Below are 22,212 nucleotides of genomic sequence, written 5' to 3'. Positions count from 1 at the left end.
AGAAAAGAATAGCAAAATTGTTTATTGAAAAGTATTTCGGTTTGACCTGATTAAACCTTGTTAAAGTATAAAAAAAATACCTTTTCAAGACAAGAGCATCAGATGACAGTTTAAAATGTACACACAGTCCAGTGTCTGTGTATAAATCTGCAGAATGCACTTGAGGGATGTATCAGGTCTATGTGAAGAACTATATTCTCATATAAGAAATGTTAACTGAAAGGGCAAAATAAATGTCACTTTCTAATAACAATTTATGCACTTTGCACTAATGATCCCTTTAAAGTGACGATGTTACCAGTAAAAGCATTAGATAATCTGATCCCAATAATCCAGTAGGCTTGATTGGCTGATGGTGCACTTTTCATACAGTCTGTAATGACAAACACTACAGGTATTAGTTCAATCATTCATCCTTGGAGGACAAAAGGCTACACTTGCAAGGGAGCACATACCACAGTGTCTATGCATATAAAAATATATATTACAGTCAGAGAACAGAAGTAAGACAACCGTGACATAAATGTTCAAAGCACAAAAATTTGAGGATACAAATCTGAAATATTAAAAATAGCTGCTCTAGTTCAATCAGTTTGGTTCATCAATGGGTCTGCGACAGTAAGGACAACAGTTGTGCTGAAGCACCAGCAGCTCATAATCTTCACTGTGGAACATCTACAAGGAAATGAAAGGAAACATTAGAACAGCCCAGAATAAACAGGCCTCAAAAGATGCTATCTATAGATAAAGGCATCATGACAGGAAACAAAAAAAAAAGTGTTTCTCAAAGAGAGGGGATAGAAATATAATGTGCTGTGTGGTTTAAAGCAGGTTCCAGTGTTGATGTGTCTGATAAATACTGTACCTTGAAGCAGGTGGGGCACATGGTGATGCTCACATCAGGCAGCAGGGAGCGGAAGTATTCCCATTTGAGCGGCCGGGGCCAGCGTTTGATCAGGACGTCCCTCCTGCTCATGGAGCGTAGCACTGAGCGACTCACCTTGACGGGGACAAAGTTCGAGCCCCCCTGCTGTTGAACACACACATGAACACGTTCCCATTCTATTATGGAGCCTGTCCTTTCACCTTATCCAGCTGGTTCACACATTTGCCACAATATTAATGACTTCATCTCTTCTGTCCTTTCCCACCTTACCTCAAAGCTCATTTTGGCTGTGAACGGGTCTTCCTCTATCTCATCAAAACCGTCATCCATCCTCAAAGTCTGGTGATCTAATTGGTGTTAGTTAAGAACAAGCGGCCTGAGACATGCATCCATTTCACACATTCCATGTCATTTTAATTCCTTGTTAATAGGGATGGGAATCACAGAGTAACTCGCAATGTGAAAATCGTAACTGGAAGAAAAAACATACCCCTGAAGGAGCAAAAAAAAAAAACTGTTTATTCACTACATTGTGGTCTTTCACAGAATTGGCCAAATGAAAAAGAATGATGTCCAAAAATAGAATGTAGTATCTCACACACACAAACACTGACTGCATCATGTCCATGCGTGTCATCATTCTGTTAAAAGGAGTTTTTCCTTCCCACAGCCGCCAAGTGCATACTCATGGGGGATTTATTGGATATTTTTCTCTTTAATATTGTAAGGTCTTGATCTTACTATGTTAAGCGCCTTAAGATGATTTTTTTTTTGTTGTGATTTGGCGACACATAAATTAAAGTGAGTTGAACAGAATTGAAACAGTGACTCTGGTAATGCCATATTAACAGGGAGTTGTTTTTTAAGGGGTTTAGAGCGCCTGCATGTTTTATTAAAAGATTAATTTTTTTTTGCCTTATGATTTACACTGTAAATGTCATACAATTCCATGTACCACATATGCCATCTATATTTTGTCCCACCCCTCCTTGTTAAGTAATAACACATTTTGCCAGCATATTTACTCTTGAAAACAGGAAAACCCCTCCAGTATTTTGAGAGTCTAAGTGTTCAAAATGCCAATCAGTCTTGCCTGTCAGTCAGGACGTGGATGTGCAAGAACAGAGTACGCCTCGGTGCCCTTGAGTGTCTGCTGGCTAATGCAGGTTAATCCCTGCACTAGGGCTGTGGCTACGGCTCTTGGAGGGTTAGTGTCATTAAGATGAGACAGGAGAGCCTCGCTAACCCTATTAGCTCAAGAGCTAAGATGACTTAGCTCTGACAGCTTACCCAACAGCACAGAATCGAGGCCAACGCAGACTAAACAGCTTCTTGGAGCTGTCACAAGGCAGAGGAGAGTCCCATGCTTAAATTTGAGGATGATGTGGCGGAGTGTAAGGGCACAGATATAGACTCACAGGACCAAACAGAATGAGACGTTAATAATTCATATACACACAGCATGTGAACCATCTGTTATTGTGTGTCTGTGTGATTATGTGCAGGTGATCAAAGGATACCACCGTCGTCCATATTCTGCCACTGTGCCTCCCTCTGATCTGTATGTGGAACTTCCAGATCAATAAGAGAGACGGCCTCTTCATCACTGATGCCCTCCTCCAGGTAGAACTGCACCAGCGGCAGCACTTCTGTACACAACATGATGAGCTACATTGAAAACATGCACACGGTTCGTCTCTGACAGTTACTGCACTATACATTTGTGTGTCACTGACCATATGACGACGCAGAGTAGATGAAAGGCTGGCGGCAGTTGATGCACACGCTTCCCTGGTTGTTCAGCAGGGGGTTGTTGGTGGAACAGCGGTAGCACATCATACCCTCGATCAGATCCTGAGGTAAACATAATATCACCATGTGTATGAATATTTAAGCTTTAGGAGGACTTCCGAAAAGTCCCAGCATCATCCTGGGCCCTGTTGTCAAACCGTAAACATACCTCACTGTCATGGAAGGGCTTGGAACGAATTGTGAGACTGCCCAGTTCAATTGACTCTTGGAAGCGTGATGGTATGCTCAGCTCCTGGAGCTTCTCATATGAATATCTGGCAAGTTTGTACGCCCCCAGTTTTCTACTCTGCTTTGCTAGTGCATACAAGGTGTTACTAATTATTAGGTCAAGGAAAACTCATGTAAGAGGAGAGGCCAGCAATCTGTAGGTCTTAAATGGGACACAGAATATTACTGAGGGTCTCCTTCCTTTTTTTTATCTTGTGGGAAAAATGATACTACTCTGTATTTAAAAATAGGTATAATGGTACATTCCCTCATGTCTCTTAATGGGTAGTACAATACCCATGCTGAGCCAGCAACACTGGCTGAGTTCCATATATAGCAGTAATACTGTAGTCTTTGGTCTAGATACTGTATCTGGGGCTTGTTTGCTCATATGGGAGCATGTGTGGCTGTTTCTGTGTCTGAGTGAGGGAGAGTGTTGCTTGTTTGTATTTATATGGAGACAGATTGTTGGGAGAGCATCGCTGAGAGTGGAAATGACAGGTCAATGAGTTGCAGCTGCAGCAGCTCTACGCTGGCACTCCTCCATCACCTAAAACTTAACACTACTCCTCTTCTTTCCCCTCCACTCAGCTGCTCTTCAGCTCCTCCCACACACCCAGTTCTGTTCAACTGCTGGAACTATTGATAAATGCATGTCCCCCTATTGTGTAACTTTAGTGGAGTTTTTCTGTGGCAATGTATTTAATTGTTCAAACCTAGCCCTGTAAGACAATAAATCTAAGTTCAAAGTTTTTAGAGCATCTCATTTTGGCCACAGAGGATCCCAGCTGCTCAGCCTGATTTCCTGATTCAAGGCTTTTCTTTCCTCATACTCTGTCTCCCCTGTGTTTCCACATGGATTTGTCTGTGGGTGTGACTGTCTTTGTGAGAGTATTTGTTCAAATTAAAGCATATTGTGTAGTGTGGTTATGTATACATATGAACAAAGTTCAGTAATCAAAGCATTTGTTTAGATAAGGGGGAACATGCATCTTGTTGGCATTGCCTCCTCCTCCTCATCACCTCTCTTCTCCTTCTCAGCAGCACTATGGTTTCTACAGTGGTGCCGACACTAGTTTTTTCTCCCTAAGTTTATCACTTTTACACCACTTTACCATCGCTGTCATGCTTCACAATCCATTTGTCTAAAAATATTTTCCATATATAGTATTAAGAGCACTCTTTCAGATGGAAGGATACACTTTAGAAATGCCTGGTGGTACTTCCTTGGTGAGGTTGTTCAGGAGAAACCTGCAGATGTTGAAGAGTGTTTCTGGCATGTGGGAACTGAAGGGCTCATCCTAAAAACAAAACCAGATTGGATTTAAATTACAAAATAAAAAACACAAAAAAAATAAATCTCAGATACAAATTTGGGCATTTTTGACATTTAATGAAAAACTTGCCGCTTTCCCCTTCTGATTTTTTAAATCTTTTAACTCATTTTGAAAGCAGTTGGAACCTCCAGGGCCTTATTCCAAATTCACTGCGCATGGCCCAGTTGATTTCTTAGGGAAAGAAGAAAAAAGCTAAAGCAATAAATAACACAGTATTTTAGCTCTAAGTGATAGGTTAAATCTATAGTTCCTGCCCAGGAGAGTTAAAGTGAGATATCGAGGTTTCCTGCTCTGGTCTGGATCACAGTGATGCCTCAGTATTGTATGGGTGTGACCAACGCTCAGCAGAAAGCTGAAACAACAAACTGAAGACACTGACACAGGCCAGGTCACCCATAAAGTGCTCACAACCAGAAATTGCTTATTTGTAAGTATGTTAGGGGCTGGGGGCTTTCACAAGACCACTGATGAGGCAGTGATCATGATCAATTAAGTTAGTTACCATAGTGATAGGGGTCAGAGAGGTTGTTGGACCACTTGGATTGTGAGGGGCTTATCATTACTATCAGTAATGCACTTCATGTCCCAATACATTTTCTCTGTCACTTTATTCCTAGATAAAATGCACAACGCTTCCGTATTGTATCAAGCTAAATAAATTCCTCTTTAGCGGTCTATTTTGTTTACTTAAACCAAAAACCTCAAAGCTTTTCAAAATTTCTGTGTTTTTAGCTGGACAAAATCTACAGAACCACACTTTATTTTGTTTTGTCAAGCTCACTCAGAGGTCTAGTCAAATTTGAGCGCAGATGCTGATTAGAAATGGAAAAAAAGGTGGGCTGTCAGTATACTTCAAGCTAAAAAAAAAAAAGATTTGTACACAAACAGAAATCAGCCCACAGAGGCAGAGAGAGCTGAGAAATTTCAATCTGACAGCCAATGAAATGGGTACCTTATGATCATCAAGTTTTTCTGCTCATTTTTTTTTAGCCTGGCTACATAAAATTAAGACGGACAGGACTAAGTATCATGTTCTCACCGTGTAACGCTGAATGGAGCGGTAGACATGGTATAGCTCAGCAAGATGTTGAAAACGGTCAAACTTCTTCAGCATTTCAACTGTTTGATCTCCACATTCTGGTTCAGACAAACACACAAGACAATAAATGTATAAAGTCGTAGATCATAAACAAAAGTGCACATTGACCCTTTGGTTTCACATAGTGTATCAGTGCACGGAAGACCCTGCAGACCTTACCTCGAGCTATGTCCAGACACTGCATAGACACCATCCAGTAATAATACCCAGCATCGTTGAACCTGTTCTCCACCACTGCATTGTGGGTAAGTTGCTCCAGGACTTTCACAGCTTCTTTCTGTTGCCCAGCTTTGTGAAATGCTGCAATGGTACATAATAGAACACTGAAGGATGGATTGTTATATACCCTTCAAAACCTGTCTAGCACAGTGGCCAAGCTGATTTAAAGTGGCAATCCAATCAAGTGGCAATCCTACTTTCTACACTGGATTTTCCAGAAATTATATTGCAATCAAACACTAAGTATGAGTTACTTTTTCTGTGGTGAAAATTTGGCTTTGGTAAGAACTACAATATAGAGTGTGCTTTTAGATCTTATAGAAGTTTTCAAGCACAAGCTAATAAAGTTAGGTATGTGTAGGTTATTGTAAACTTTGTTTCTGGATACAACAGCAATTTACACTTCAATCAAGCAACGTTTCCCTATTTTCTACCCGTAAAAATAGCCGTAACTCTTGTCCAAACAGGAATGTGGCTCCTAAGTATCAAACACTGAAGCACGTTTAACTTTAGAGGTCTAATAAACATGAGTGCTGTACTTCATGTTCCTATCAGAATGTAATTAGAAGCAGCTTTAGGAAGTCGACTCCACCAATGACTCTTGCCCAACAAACACAGTAGGGGTCAGCACATATTAGTGGCAAATATTCATCAGTCTGCTTAACTGGATAAAAAAAAAAACATGTTCAGCTGCTATTGGTTAAAGCTGCAGTGCTTGTTTTTCAGTATCTCTGGGCAAAAATGTTATAACTGCCTTTCAGAATACTGTAATCCAAGCGGTCTGAGAGGACTCAAGACTTCTGCATCTACTCCTTGCCTGTGTTTTCAAACAGTAGAAAATGAACCACAGGGTGCAGATTTCAGCAGATCACAGGTGTTTTGCAACAGGTATAGGGGTTAAATACATGATTGACAGCTGTAATTACCAATTGTTGATCAGATTCTGTCAGACAGGACCTGGGCGTGACTCTACATGGAAGCCTGAAAAGGGGCTTCAATTTCTTTAACAGCCTGAAACTGTCGGGTCATCTGTCTTTATATTTAGTCAGTGGATTTGGCCGGAGAGGAGGGAGCTGCAGAAACTATGGTGTTTTTTTTGAGAGGTAGGGTGATATATCGGCCGGGCCAACATATTGAATTTTTTTCAATATCAGCCATCGGCCTTAATGTTTTTTTTGAAAGCCGATATTTGATCAGTAGTAAAAATGTTATAAGATGTTTGATCAGGCACCTATGTGGGCAGCACTTGAAGTTCAATAAATGTTAAAAGAGTACTATGTGTATGTGTATCAATAATTTCATTTATATTGCTGCATAAAAATCTTAATTATGTGAGTGTTTCAATTGCTTTAAAAAAAAAAAAAAAAGTGGCCTTAAATATGGGCCTCAAAAATTAGTTGTAGATATTGGCCATCGGCTGACCAAATTTTTAAAAAACGGCACACAATGAATTAAAGTACCTTTGTCAGTCAAACATTTCGCACATGCATCTGGAATGTCAGGGGACCATTTATTGGGTTTCTCAGGGGTTATGTATGTCCTCATTAGCCACTTATGCTGCAGTAGTTTCATTCCAGTATTAAAAGTTTGTGATTGAGCTTTTAAACAAGCTGTTGCCCACTCATCTTCTCCAATATCTTCCTTAATATCTAAACTCAATGCCCTCCTTCTATCATGACTAGATTCCTTGTCATGTGCGATAAGTGCTGCATGTAGAATAGAAATTTGCTGTTTCCTATGCATAACATAACTGTATCTTTAGGGGACTATCATTAGCCTCATAGCATAATTGCTTAAGTCATATTTTTGGCCAAATTGTGATACCACTACAAACACTGCTACTTAATTTTAAGCAGATATCACAATTTGGCCAAAAATATGACTTAAGCAATTATGCTATGAAGCTAACGCTATGTATCATCAAGGTGTACAGCAACAAGGAGACACTGATGAAAAACATTTAGCTTGTTACCAACACTAAGTATTAAACTCCTGATATTTAGGTTTATACAATGACATCTGTATTATAATGTGTCAAATAATTAAATGAAACCAGATTTCTGGTCTATGAAGGTTCTGACTCTGATCTAGTAACCAAAGATGAGGATGGAAGCTGTGGAGCGACCTTGAGGTACAAATAACCATTGGTTTTTAAAGTAACTGAAAAACACGAAAATATTTAAAAAGGAAAGCACTTTTTCTATGAAAACAAAATGCTGTGACTGCAGTTATTCGCAGAAGCATCCTGGAGGTCCGTTATCCCTTTTAGATATTAACTGAACTACATCTGAAGGCCCCCAAAAGGTACGCAACCATATCAGCCTAATGTTAACTATTTGAAAAGCTGTTACTGAAAAGCACTAGAGGAGTGGACAGAAGACAAGCCAAAAACCTAGACTCAATTGCAATCACTAGTAATACAATACTATGTCACTGCCTGACTAAAATACACACAATCAGCAAAATGCATGACCATGAGCAAGCTCCAATACAATCAGGCTTGTTCAGTCATGTATTCCATGCCGAGACAGGCTGAGGAAGATTATGTAGAGGAGGAAATATGCCTGCTGAGATCATAATTATAAATCTATGAGCTGATTATAACTATGGTTACAGTTGGTAATCATCATCAGAGCTGCTTGTAGTACTGGTGATTAGAGGCATACATGCATGTCATTCAGTTAACAGGCAGTGCGGCTCTGTTTTGCTATGCCCCAGCAAAGAGGATCATGTTTTACAGTGGATACAGAGAATCTTAAGGAAGTAGTGAAAAATGTCTGGGTCCAGAGCCGGTGACGCTTTATCACTTCCATATGTAAACACTGGCTGTTGTGCTAGACTTTCACATTCCCTGCAATAGTCCTGAAAACATATATTTCAAGAGAGCATGTGAATATACATTAGAGTGTCCAGTATAGGACAGGAAGGCTAAAATTGATGGTGTGGTGCTGCACACTCACATTTCTGTGCCTCCTCGAAGCGGTCATTCTCAGCTAACCACTGGGCATAGGGAACATAGACGTCATTTTTGAACTGGGGGTGTTTCTCCACCAGTGAGAAGGCCTGAGAAAATGACAGGTGAAAGGCAAACCAACAGATGTTAAGATACTGTATAATGGACCAGCTGACATGAGGTTTTATCAGTTGCAATAACTTTAAGAAGAGAAAACAGAGTCAGACTGCCCTGCGAAATTAGAACTGACCTATGGTGATTAGGGACTTTGGAGTTACTGCACATTATACAAAGAGAAACATATTACTTCCAGTCAAAGCCATTCTACAGTATTATTAATTAGTTCAGCACAAAGGAAATGATATGAGCTCAGCTGCTTTCACACTCAATTACAACTATAACTGCTGTCCAATGGCGTTTTGAATGACAAGGTAAAAGAGCCATTGTAGAGCCCCACGGACACATACTGTATTTGCTTGTCATGGTGACGGATTAATGTAAATGTCCTGTGGCAAGACCTCAGCCAAGAAACACACACCAGTCATACCACACAGTAAAGAATGTTTTTATGTCCCTAGTCTGTGGTTCCGAAGCCTTTCAACAAAATACTTTGATTTAGAAAATAGTTGGTGCAGTGAATAGCATCCATATGGCCAAGGCTGAAACCCTGTCTGGGCTCTCACTGTCCTTGGTGTCCACCTCCCCCTGTGAAGCACATAAAGCCTAACAATTCTCCAACCCTCTAAATCCCTCCCTCTGTCATTTCTTTTTTTCTTTCAGGATTAAATCCAGGAAGACTTCCTCTGACACTAAAGCACAACTATGTGATCAGGATCTGATGTTCTGTTTTTGGCTCTTCTGTTTCAGCATACAAATTACCAATGTGCATTTCTGTAACGCCTTTAACTCGATTAAAGGCTACAGATGGATTAAAGAAATGCAATTTTTTTTCTTGTCTGAGCAGCACAATCCATTCTGATATAGGAATTTGGTTGGAAGCAATGTACAGCTTTAAGTTGATACTGCAACAGAGAATTTTGTGCCTCTCACTCTCTAATCATTAAGTGGGCATGGATTCAAATAAAAAGCCAAAGCTGGATGATTATCAGAGGAGTATGTGTGCATGGTTTCAGTTTGTTAGTGTACAGGGAAATTAGGCAGATGTACTGTCTTATTGTCTGCATTCAGCTGTGGTTACTTTAACAACTACAGAGTACTTTTCTGCAGATCCTTGCAAAAACTGAACACTCCATGGACATTTGCAGTTTGTTTTGTGGTTTATAATATGTCTTTCTAAGCACCACAGCAGTTTATTTAGCACAGACCTATGTGGCTTGCATTATATTTATATTATAGTCTCTGGAGACTCTATATAAGTCATGATGAGCTGTGCAGGTGTGCCTCTCATGTGCATAAGTGTGTCAGACCTCGTCCCAGTGGCGGGTTTCCACATGCAGCTGCACCAGAGCCTGTAAGTCTCCCATCTTGGAGAAGGTCTCTGAGGCATAGCCATGGTGTTTCAGCTTCTTGAAGTAGAACGCACATTTTGCCAGTGGTTCTCGTTCGGCCTTGTCCAACTTGCGAGCTATGTCGATTAGCCTGGTTGAAAGGAGAGAAAGGAGCACACTTGTATGAAGGGAACATGTGAGGATGAACACACATAAATTCTCAATGGGGTTCTGCAGAGTCATTACGTGACCTATTATGTCACTGTGAACCTGTCAGACTCATGGGCTGAATGTGATTCAGAGTAAAAAGCCCTATTCAGCTGCAGTGCCTGTTTTGTTGACCCACTGGCAGGACCACAGGAGGCTTATAGCATTCAGACAATGGGTCAGATGAGTCAGCAGGGAGCTCTGATACGACCACCAGACACTTTCTTATCAGTTTGCCTGATTACAAAAAACCCCACCCTCACACAAAACTTTCCCATGGCTCATTTCTCTTCAGTTGTACATGAAAGAGTATATATTGGGCATGTGTTCTCTACTTATTTTATCAGCTGTCATGGCTTTCACTAGGCATGTCAAAGGCATCTTTTAATATTGATCTTGTGTGTGAGAAACATATGTTCCGGATATGAGTAATATTAGATTTAAATTTGTAAAATCTCAGCTGGCTAAAGTCTATATCTGTGACAGACTCAAGGGTGGATCAGCTGTTGACTCTGTTTCAGAGTTTATACCTGGCCCAGAAACTCTCCCAAGCTCTCACGCCTCCTCTTACTGAAAAGAATATAAAATATTGTGATTGTGATAGTCCTAGTATTGAGTCAGTGTTTGTGAGAATAAAACTGTCAAACCTTCAAACAAAGGACTGGGAGTTCCATCAGTGTCAGACTATTTTCTACATGTCATTTTCCAATAGAACAATAGTGTCTGAAAAAGGATGAATGGCACTGAGTTGATACTAAGTCACTGTTAAAAAAAAGTGAATGAGGTAAGAAGGTGAGATAATGCTCTCAGTTCTACACAGGCTCTTTTGTCAAAGCTTCTAAAAGGTCAAAAATGTTGAAAGTGAGTATGTGAGTAACACTTACATGTCTGCCCAGCCGTGCTCGCCTATAATGTCTATGGCTTTGAGATGTTCTCCTGCTGACAGGTACATCTCTGCTGCTGCTCGGGGCTCTTTACTACTTTTTGCCCAGTCTGCCTGTTTGGTCATCAGGATTCGAGTGCTCTTCGGGTCTGTCGCTCCAACAAATTCCTACAAAGGAAACGGGAAAACATGAATTACAAACTTACTTAGAAGTAATAAATAACAGCATTTACAAACATGTCAACAGAGATATTAGACATATAATTTGTCTTGTGGAGGGAGAGTGAGAGGAAGTCGATCTCAGACAGACAGAACCATGTGGGTCAAGGCCAATAGAAAAGGAAGTCACATAAACCACAAGCAGCTAGAAGGCCTTCCCCTGTGTCCATCCTACCTAAAACAAACAGCCTGTGGGACCAGATGGCCACACAGTCACATAAATATACAGCAGCCACATCAAACATACATAGTCTGATACCCACTCGCACACAAATATACACAAACTAGTCATGACTGTGTCATCTGCTTCAGCTATCTGAATGTAATGTTGCTGATCAAAGTGCACACCCATATGTAAACATAATAAAGCATGAATTTATCCAACTCCGACTGACCTTCTCATCAAAGTATGCATGTAAGCAGACGCTTGCCGTGTTGCTCTTCACTTTGCTCCATTTCCAAATGTAGCAGTGTGTGTATACTGACCTTATGTTGTACAGATATGTGTGCAAAAGTGTGTGATCAGATGATATACATGGAGCTTCTAGTGATATATGAGGAGATGAAAGACAGACGATAAAGGGGGGCTTTATGAACAGAGTGCAGGGCCCCAACTTGGCATAACTGCACATGATGAAGAAAAACATATGTTCTACACCCTGAAAACATACAATGTTCTGCAGGTCTTTTCTGCCTGTATTGATACAAAGGTATGTTTTATGTGTATGTGTGTTTTGTCTATTGATGATTTAATCACCTTTGCGTATTCGAACATACGCAGGTCCGTGTACATGCTAAGGGCTCTGGATTCTTGGCCAGTACGTTTGTAGAGCTTGGCTGCCTCATGGAATTTCCCCTGGTAGGCATAGACGTCTGCCAGGAACAACTCATTGTCGTTCTCACCCCGCTTCTTCCTCTCCTGCAAGTCAGTCAACAGAAACACAGGCATGTGTGCAGAGATAAACACTCATATGCATACACACACACACTCAACATTTATGACTATGCATTGACACACAAACATCAGTGAGTCAACAACACAGTTCTGAAGCAACCTTTGGCACAGTAGATCAAAACCTCCTTCAAAGTCTTGTTACACCGGACATGAGTTATTGAACAAACACAGACTTAAATTAAAAAAGCACATTCAATGACGGTCATTCCTTTTTCCAAAAGACTTTCCTCTGACCTTCTTGCATATAGTTCAGAAATATGTGTGTTTTTAAGTGTGTAGAGTAGGACTGTTTGCGTATTTGGAAGAAATCTGAGAAAGTCATTCAGGATACAGGTTCCTCCCTTGTTTAAGAGTTTGAAGTGCAGCCCAGAATGAAACCTAGCAATTACATGTATGATGACAATGATAATTGTGATTGGCTCGGTCTCTATCTCCCCCATGTCTGTCTAGTACTGATGATGTCAGCCGCATGATTTTAGACAGAGAAGAAATTATGTGTTGGCTTTAGTCAAGTTACAGGAGTAGATTTTATATTTTCCTTATGAAGAACACTGTATGTTTTTACCTCGATACTATTGATGAGCTCCAGGTAGCGCAGATCCCTTATTCTGATGAAGGCCTGAACATACAAAAAGAGAAAACACCATCAAAAACATCTAAGAGGGACTTTAATTAAATTTATAACACATTTCTTTGTAACGCATCTCAACTTGTAAATTATAAATTGCTATCAATTTTATATTACTGCCTCGTCTTGAAACTTTGATGATCACACAGTCTTTGATAGGTATCTTCATAGGCCATTTTTGGTTTCCAACTTTTGCATAATGAGCAATATTTTTAAAACCTTACTGTCTTTTTATATATGAAAATAAATAAAAAGACAAGAGAAGACAGAAATGTGTAACAGTTTAAACAAACCTGGCATCAAACTGCCATGTATAACAAGCTACGCTGATTCTCTGTTTACCTTTTTTAGCATAGGAAAATGAGCGACTAAGACTCTGCTCATCAGTATGATTCGTGTACTTCGACTGACCTTTTTGGCAGTATCAAAGTCAAGTCCCTCCAGGGCTTCTGTGGCTAAATCCCTCCAGTCACTGTCTGTCACACCCAGACAGGCGATCTGGTAGGCCTCCTTAAACATCTTCCTCTCCAGGTACTGGTACATGGGCGCTGACTGTGAAGGGCATTTACAAAGTGAAAACAGGAGCAAAATAATGATTAAATAAAATCAGGACCACCTTCACAATGATCCTAAATACACGCTTATCTTTATGAATTCTTTATGAAAAACCTTTACTTTTTTTTGTCTTCGTGGTAAGAAAATAGCCCTAGATAAATGATAACAATGATGTGCCACAGACTAACCTTTACCATCGAATTAAAAGTTAGTTGTTATTTATAATGTCCATAGATTAGCTGTCAATATACCTACCTGGGGCACTTCCACCGCAGACATGGAATAGACATGGAGACAGAAGATCTTAGAGCCATTGTAGCCGACCATAAAGCCTTGCATTTTCTGCTGGTGCACAGGAAAGTTGCTAGCCTTGATGTTGAGGTAACCATTGCCTGAGAAGCACAGCATATCCTCACATTGGGTGTTCCAGGCCACACTGTTAGCATTAGGCTCCTGCAGGGAAAGACAGAGAGAGAGAGAGGAGGAAAATTAGGTTTAAAAGTGTTAAACACAAACCAGGCCCAGTACATGAGGATATGCACCCAGGAACAGCACTTTAACATGCACATTCATTTTTTGTGAATGAATTTCTACTGGTGCTCTTTAGCCTTTCAAAAACTACTGACCTGAAAAAGTAGTTCTTTATTATTGATATCATAGACCAGCAGAGTGTTGTGTTCATCCACCACAGCCAGCTTATTGCGTGAGGCACTCATGTCCAGGCAGCGCACTGACGTTGACAACTTGAGCAGCGTGATGGGAAATGGGTTGTCAACGAATATCTTCAGAATCTATAGCGGAAAAACAACGACAAAAAGCAAAACAAAAATCAAAAGAAGTCTTTAGCGACGGCACTACATGAATCTAGTCATAAACTGTAATATAACAAGGATCGAAAATACACAGGAGTGTCTTCCTATGGTCACAGCCTCATTAAAAATAAATCTATTCTTTTTTAAGAAGAAAGATGTTTTTTCTGTTCCAATTCCCAAACACTCACAGCACCGTTCTTTAACCCGACAAGAAGGCCCTCTCTTCCTGGCGGGCCACCGATGACTTTGATGTAGCGAATTAGAGACTCCATCACCCATTCTTTTTCTCTGACACTGGTAAAGGACAGACACTGAAGTCTCTTTTCCTGCATAACATCAGAGAAAGAAAGGTAAGACCATGGATACATTGAGTAAAGGGAACATTCACTTGTTCAGTATCATCAAATTGGTCTGTTTTATCATTTAACAGTCTATTAATCTTACCATTTACCACATGGTGAGATATTTATAAATGTCTAACAAATCTTAACACATTACTCTCCTATACTTTTAAACACTGATAATTACTTTAATACCATAAAGATAAATAATGATTGGATCTGACACAGACATACAGACCCCATAAATGCACACTCCATTAATATAGTCTAAAAGCTGTCTGGGGCATGAAACACAAGCACACCTATTAACGGGAGATCTGAAGCACCTCTGTCACACATAGACAGATTTAGAAAGAAATAACCTGTGTGTTATGGCTGCTCCTCTTCCCTACCAGCCTCTGTCAAACACATACAGACAAGAAGGAGAGAAAAGCCCCGAGAGACACCCTCTGGTTCCACAGACTGTGGTCCTTCCCCTTCATTCAACTGTCTTACTTTATCTAGCTTGAAAGGGTTTGAGAAGGGAGAGAGACGAAGCCTGCAGAGCACATGCACAGCTGGTGTCTTTTTCCAACCATAGTGTAGGCAGAAACATCTGGGAAAGCAGCTATTTCATGATAATATCGTTTTTTTTCTCTGAGCTGTTTAGTGAATGTTTAAACACTGATTCATTGATGTTTATAGTGCCTAAGTGTCTCCAATCTGTCAAATGCTCATTAGTGTGATATACACAGAACAATACTGGACAGTGGACTTTAGTCATAAAAACAACAGAGGAAAATCTGTTTGTCTTATAATGAAGGAAAATATGCACAAAATACAATGCATTTGAAGACTGCAAGCAAAGGACATGACTAAGCAAGTTTAAACAAATGATTGATTTTTTTCTTATTTTTATAGATCTCACTGCAAAGAAACCCATTTCTGTTTTCTCTCACCTGACACAGGATGATATGCTGAGAGCAGACAACCAACAAGTTGCATTCGAACTTCCTGCATATTTTCTCCTTGATGCGGTAGTGCATGTCTGAGGAATCATCTGAGTAGAGCTCATAGATCAGGATCTTCTCAGGCAGCTGGATGGCAAGACGGTTTCTGTATATGGCAATCTTCTTCACCAGTTCTCGACACTTAATCCTCACTGAGTAAAAAGGCAAGAGTTAATAACTAAGGTAATATACAGTATCTTCAAGAATGAGCCTTATTTTGGCTAATTCTTACAATCCCAAATATGCCGTCAACATTTCCTAGGCAATTAAGAAATTAAAAGTGCATTACAAAGATTCAATGGCATCTAGTGGTGAGGCAGCAGACTATAATCAAATTACCTAAACATGCTAAAAACATGAAAATTGCTGTTTTATTTATCTACTATGTGCTACTATAGAAACATAGCTATACAACATGGCAGACAGGGCTCTGTAAGGCTCCTGTAAGGTAACAAAAACACAACAATTCTTATTTTCAGGTGATTATGCACTAATGAATACATAATTATTCATATCATGTTCCATTTCTGCAATTAGACTCCCCTAAATCATAGACAGTGCACATTCAAATACCAAATACAGACATTTGACTGCTCGAAATCAATTTTTTTCCCCTGCCTACACTGTTAATATCATTTGATTACAGTCGATACAGCTATATACATACATAATAAAATGTGTTGTGTACTTCTCATAATTATTTTATATTATTAATTTATTTTTGAAGGTGTTAAAGAATGTGTTAAATAAATATCACGTCATTAACTGTGATTCTTTAAGCAACATGTAACCTATTATACAGAATGACATCAGTATACGTGCTTTAGCATAAACTCAACGACTTGTTGCAAAAGAAAAATCACACCTTTTTGTTCAGTAATAAGATGCTGAACAATGACGTCAGTCATGCTGTCTCTGTACGCATAGCGGTCTTTGTAGAGGCCATGAACTGTACTGAAGATAAGTTGGTAGCAGGTGATGGTCCCATCCTGGCAGCCCAACACCTAGATAAGAGACAAAAATGTAGCAGTACATCCTATTAACACTTCTAAGAAAAGACTGCGAGAGTGGGAAAATGTTCCTGTTGGTAAAGCATCGACACAGTAAAAAACTGAGAGGATCTGCCAACAACCATTTGTCCAACGTTTGCCTCATGACTTTCAGTTAAATATAGTGAAAGGGAAAGCTCAGTAGTGTTACTGTACAACAAAATGACTTGTTATCATGTCAGCTAAAGAGGTGTTATTTTATCAGGTAAAGAAACTGTCTCACATGCATGCTATCATTTGAGTGTCAGGTTGGAGTTCATGAAGTTCATTTTTTTACTGAACAACATTAAATTTGTCTTTCGCTTCTTTTACTCTGACACACTATTGTTTAAGGTCTGGATCTTCTCTGGACACATGTTTTAAAAAGCTTTGGACCTACCACAAAGTTGGAATCAGGCTTAACCCCGCACGTCCACACCAAGGAATTCTGCTCTCCAATGGTACCCAGCCGCACTCCATCTTTAGTATAAAGGGAGGCCTGTTTGTCAGAACCACCCATGACTATATACTCGCCCTTGGAGAAGTAGCTGACGCAACAAGGGTCATAGGTGAGAGTCCTGTCTTTTCCAATCTGAGCAGGACAAAGAAAGAAGAGACAATAAAACAAGATTAAAACAAGTACTCTTCATATTTATAGCCCAGGGTCTTTAGCCAAAACTTTTTGCTGTCTGGGCTGACACACATCAAAGTCTTCAGTACAGTCAAATACCCCTTTGGGTGTTCGATGAAAAGAAAACCTTTTCTGCTTTAAAAAGCCTTTACTGTGTTTGGGTTCAAAGTCCATTTGCACAGCATCATATCAGGCCCCAAACTCTAAGCATCTGTTTCTTCTCACTCTAGAAAAAAAGTTGCCTGACAATCTAGTTTTATTGGTTCATTGGTGTCGTAATCAAAACAGAATGTTCAATTAAATAGATAAATAGGCTGATGACAAAATACGAGCCTAAGGCATAATGGCAGAGTGAAGAACGGTGCATATTTGGCTATAATTACCTTAATGCCCAAAGGGTATTAGCAAGGAAGGAGGGATAGTGAGGGCGCCATTTAAGCATAGCAGGATCACTTCCACTGTGCTGTTATGATTACACAAACTCTGACAGTCTGATTGCAACAGGAAACATAGGTCTTAAAGTTAATAAAGGCTGGACGTTCCCATTTCTATACATATTTTGTACAGAGTAGGAAAATTACTCTTGTTTCTCATTGCTATAGCAACTGATAGAAAATCCAAAATAACTAAGAATGCTTTATTTGGTTGTCATTTGCCATGTTAAGCAAAACTAGTATTCTTTAATCAACTACATACTCTTTTAAAAACAAAACAAACCTTTGGTATTCTCATGAATAAAGGTGTCATAGTATCTGAATTTGTCCACGTGGTTTAGTACACAGTATAGGCATGACAGTACCTGTCAAGCTGAGAGTGTAACGTTTACCAAACTTTATGGATGTTTACAAGGAAAGAAATTAAACTACATTCACAGGTGCTCTGAAAGTACCAGGTAAGCAGTGGCTTCTAAGTACAAATATAGCATTAAATACATTTGTAAAGGAGGGGCTGGTTATAAGTTCCCTGATTAGTGATTGTATTTAATGACTTAAACAGACATGACCAGAGCTGGATACAGATGGTTCACTGTGTTCTGTAATGACTGACTCTGTCATTCAGTTGCTTTCAGTTCAGTGTTCAGTTCGTTCAGTGTGTAGTGTCTCATGTAGTGCTCCAGAGTGTCCTGCTGGGTCCAGTCCAGTCCAGTCTGTCTGGTTAATGTCCATGTTTAACTTTAAACAGTGTCTTCAACAAAGGTATTAAGTAAAGCTGAATATCATCTCTACTTATTTTCCTATTCTGACATCCAACAGCAAAACACAACATTTTTATTCCTTATTTCATAAATCTAGTCCAGTACCTTTCATTTGTTTCTGCTGGGTTTCTGCCACCGGTCTGTGCAGGTAGCAGCAAGTAGCAAAGAAGTATATTGCACAACACTGTCTTCAAAATATATGAAAAGAAACTAAGGTATTTACGTTTGAGATTTTCTTTTGTTGCTTTTTCCATATCTTACTGTATTGTATTTTAACATGAACCATGACTTTAGTGTACGATGACATCCCTACTAATGACACTTAATATATCTGTACAGAACTGAACAATTCCCCATGTTTCCTTTACCTAGTTAGACATTTAAAAGTCCAGGTCTACTTGTTGATCTGAGTTGTGATATTAACCTGCTTTCCACTAAGCTGATAAAAGGACAGCTTCTGACCCCAGTCTGCCACAGCCAAGATGTCATTGTGCTCATCCCTGGGAAAACACAACAGAAGGATCACAGTGTTAACAAATTCAGGATAGGACAAACAATAAGCTTTAGGAGTTAAAGACCACTCTTCTACTAGGTGACAAATATTCAGCTCCTATGTATTTGCTAAGAGGACCACCAGGACTGTGTAAATACATGGTGTATGTATTTTATGTCCTTGTATTCATTTATCTATTAATAAAATTCTTTAATGCAACATTCTGATACTGTGGAAACTTTAAACACACTATACTCTGACTGACCTCATTCTCTGACGAATAAAGAGGCAGGTAAATCATACCTTTTCCTATGACAGTTGTATTGCATTAAGTGCCTTTATAAACTTATCTGATAGATCTTTTCATTTCATTCTCATACCACAGCAGTGGGTCTGTTTAATCTTTATACTATGTGATTTCCCACTGTTCTGTCTGCGTTTCTTTCAATAACTCAACTGTGGCTACCGCTAAGTTCCTGGTTTTGGCTTCAGGGGGAATCATGGAGCAGAAACACCTCTGCCAAGGCACCATTATGCTCCCACTTTTACACAGGCAGCTAAAGCGAGCCATGGTTAACCACTGCCCCCTGCTGGCACTACACAAAACATACCCTTACTGTAATAATGCCCTTTGAAATTACATGTATGGACAGTGGGAAAAATATTAGGTAAAGAAAGAAATTAAAAGTTATAAAGTATGAAGTTGCAGCATATTCCTTCACTGAGAACTCTATGGTACAGTGATTAAATGGGACTAACTTCGAAGGGTTCCAGGCTATGGACCAGATAGGAGAAGATGAGCCTCCTGGACGCTCTATCTTGACCTTTTCCTCTCCATTCTTGTTCCGAATGCTCACTACCCCATTCATCATTCCAAGGGCAAGGTACTGACCATCATTTGTCCACCTGAAATCAAATAATAGCTTTAAAAAAAAAAGTATAGTCAAATGAAGGAAAGTCACTGATAGTTACAGCCCCAGCTATTTTTACTTACCCACAACATGTTATTTTGCTGCTCACTTTATGTTTATTTACAGACTTTTGCTCTGGTGACCACAGACCTAAAATCATAAGAATTATTTAGATGATCACTTTTCTGTGTAAGTCTCCATAAAAATAGCTGCGTAGATTTGATGACCTGTATTACACTCACCAAAATCCCCAGAAGAGCAGGAGGCAAGTTGATGAGTGACAGGGTTGTATGCAAGGCACTGGATAGAGTCATTGTGACTACAAATACACAGATGAACTCATTAATTTAGGGTGACAGAGAAACACTCACTGTAGCGGATAACCTAAAATCAAATACAGAAATACCACCTACGTGTATTTTAAAATACCCTCAAGTTTGGATGTCCAAATGATGATGCTTTTATCTGCTGATCCTGAGGCAAACCGTTTACCTGCAAGGAAATGCAACAGTTAGCATCATTACAGCGATGATAATGTGTGGTGAAGGAATAGAAGGTTTAATACCATCTTTGGCATATGCCACACAATAAACTATGTCTTTGTGTCCCTTCAGAGGCTGCTGAATAGTTCCATCTATGGTGTCAAAAACCTGCAACAAAAATATTACATATCAGACAGTTATATTTTAGGTACATGGCCTTGCCAAAATGACTATAAAAACTGAGCAAATCTTACGAGAACACGAAGTCCTGCCGCAACAATGAGTTGAGTGCCATCTGGTTTGAAAGCAAGGTCATAAACACTGCAACACAGAAAAAATCTGTTTATTGGACTGTTGACAGACGACAGATAACAATCAGCAACAGTTCAAACCTCAGATTTCTTGTTGAAAGAGCAAACTTTGACCTTAGGTTTTGCTGGATTTATAGATATACAGAATGATATACAGCTGACAGTGTTAGAGCTCCCAGAACTCACAAATAAATATGACTCAATATGCCACTGAAATGAGGGAAAGCATGCTTTGAATGGATGGTTATGAGAACAAGTTGGTTGGAGATTTCACTTTGGGCTCTGGAAAACCATATCACTGATGTCTTAACTGTAAAAACAATTTGCACATTAACCCATAAAAACCCAAACATCCACCGGCATCCAAAGCCATCTACTGACTTAAACTGTTTAATCCCTGTTGATCCACTAATCCTATCAATACATGTAAATAATTAGTGTACAATACAGTTTGTTATGTTTTCATGGTCATCAGATGTGACCCATTTGGACATTCAGAGGCTCCGTAGTGAACATAGAAACACTGTCATCTTCTGCAACACTGATTCACCAGTAAAAACCCATGGAGTTGATAAACAACAGTGGATGGAGACACTTGGTTTAAGTTCAGTTAATGAGAGATTTTACTGAAAAAGTCACTTTTTTCTTCAGTTTTCTCTGTTTCTGATATAATAACCCTCAACTTTAATCTGACCTTTTATGAACATCTACATAACCAGTGAATTAAATATAACAACATACATGATTTTCACTGAAACAATGCAAAACACAGAGGATAATATTATGATGAATGGTGACAAATCCCTTAAGAAATTGTAAATTTAGAGGAGAAAAAATCATATGGGAACTGTCACAAAAGTAACACTGGGTCTTTATGGGTTAACAGGGATACTGAAATGGTGTATTGTTTGGTCTTGGACATGGCAGAATGACAAAACCAAAGAATAAGTTATGATAAAACGCTTTGGTAAATCATGCATCACTTCGTTGCAGCAGCGGAATCAGTATTGGTGAAATGTTGCAGAGTATGCTACTAAATAGAGTAAACCTTTTAGGTTAGTATGTAATAAGTACATGTCTTAAACATTATGCATTTTCTCAGAGATATGACATAACCCCGACCAAACATGTCACCGACAGCTAACGAGCTAACAATATATCGCGTTGCTGCGTGTTACACATGAGCTGAAATTTTGCTGACAGGAACATAAATACATTACAAACAAATCAAAGACGATAACTATGATCCCGTTTCAGTATTTCAACCAATTCTGAACAAAAAACGTAATTGGTCAAGAGCTAATGCTAAATAGCTAGCTAACTAGCTAACACAAGTTTACATAGCAACCACCGTTGCTAACCACCTAGCGGTACATCCCTGCGTCTGGCCTATGCTGACAACGTAAACATAACATATGAAGGACTCTCACCACTGGTCACGGACAGTTTCTTTCCATGTTAAAACGGCTCTCATTGCCACGTTTTAGCGGTACATAGGGGCGCTGAGGTTTTTAATCGACGGGTTATTGCTGCTCGTGCAGTTAATTTTTCATACTAAGCTCCGTTGACATGATTTGTTCTCACTGCGCAGACTCCGATCGTACATCTACT

The 22,212-nt window shown here is 39.4% G+C and overlaps 1 protein-coding gene across 1 annotated transcript; it reads right to left on the bottom strand.

Annotated features, from left to right (window-relative positions):
- Positions 1-7: 7 nt before the first annotated feature.
- On the bottom strand, positions 8-22,194 carry ift122 (intraflagellar transport 122 homolog (Chlamydomonas)). The gene is made up of 29 exons (XM_030137708.1): positions 22,032-22,194; positions 20,545-20,611; positions 20,374-20,458; positions 20,222-20,300; positions 20,051-20,127; positions 19,892-19,958; positions 19,657-19,803; positions 18,829-18,904; positions 16,979-17,170; positions 16,416-16,554; positions 15,500-15,702; positions 14,409-14,546; positions 14,035-14,199; positions 13,664-13,861; positions 13,265-13,405; positions 12,791-12,844; positions 12,028-12,189; positions 11,053-11,219; positions 9,941-10,112; positions 8,521-8,623; positions 5,501-5,641; positions 5,282-5,379; positions 4,106-4,206; positions 2,847-3,012; positions 2,623-2,740; positions 2,407-2,535; positions 1,157-1,233; positions 866-1,030; positions 8-675 (listed from the first exon to the last, which is right to left on the bottom strand). The coding sequence occupies exons 1-29, from the start codon at positions 22,073-22,075 to the stop codon at positions 589-591; spliced, it is 3,558 nt and encodes a 1,185-aa protein (XP_029993568.1). The 5' UTR covers positions 22,076-22,194; the 3' UTR covers positions 8-588.
- Between the last annotated feature and the right edge of the window lie 18 nt (positions 22,195-22,212).

Source organism: Sphaeramia orbicularis, chromosome 7, assembly GCF_902148855.1.
Source record: "Sphaeramia orbicularis chromosome 7, fSphaOr1.1, whole genome shotgun sequence".
NCBI lineage: Eukaryota > Metazoa > Chordata > Actinopteri > Kurtiformes > Apogonidae > Sphaeramia > Sphaeramia orbicularis.
Note: the sequence above shows the minus strand (reverse complement) of the source record. Positions and strands in the feature narration are given on the sequence as shown.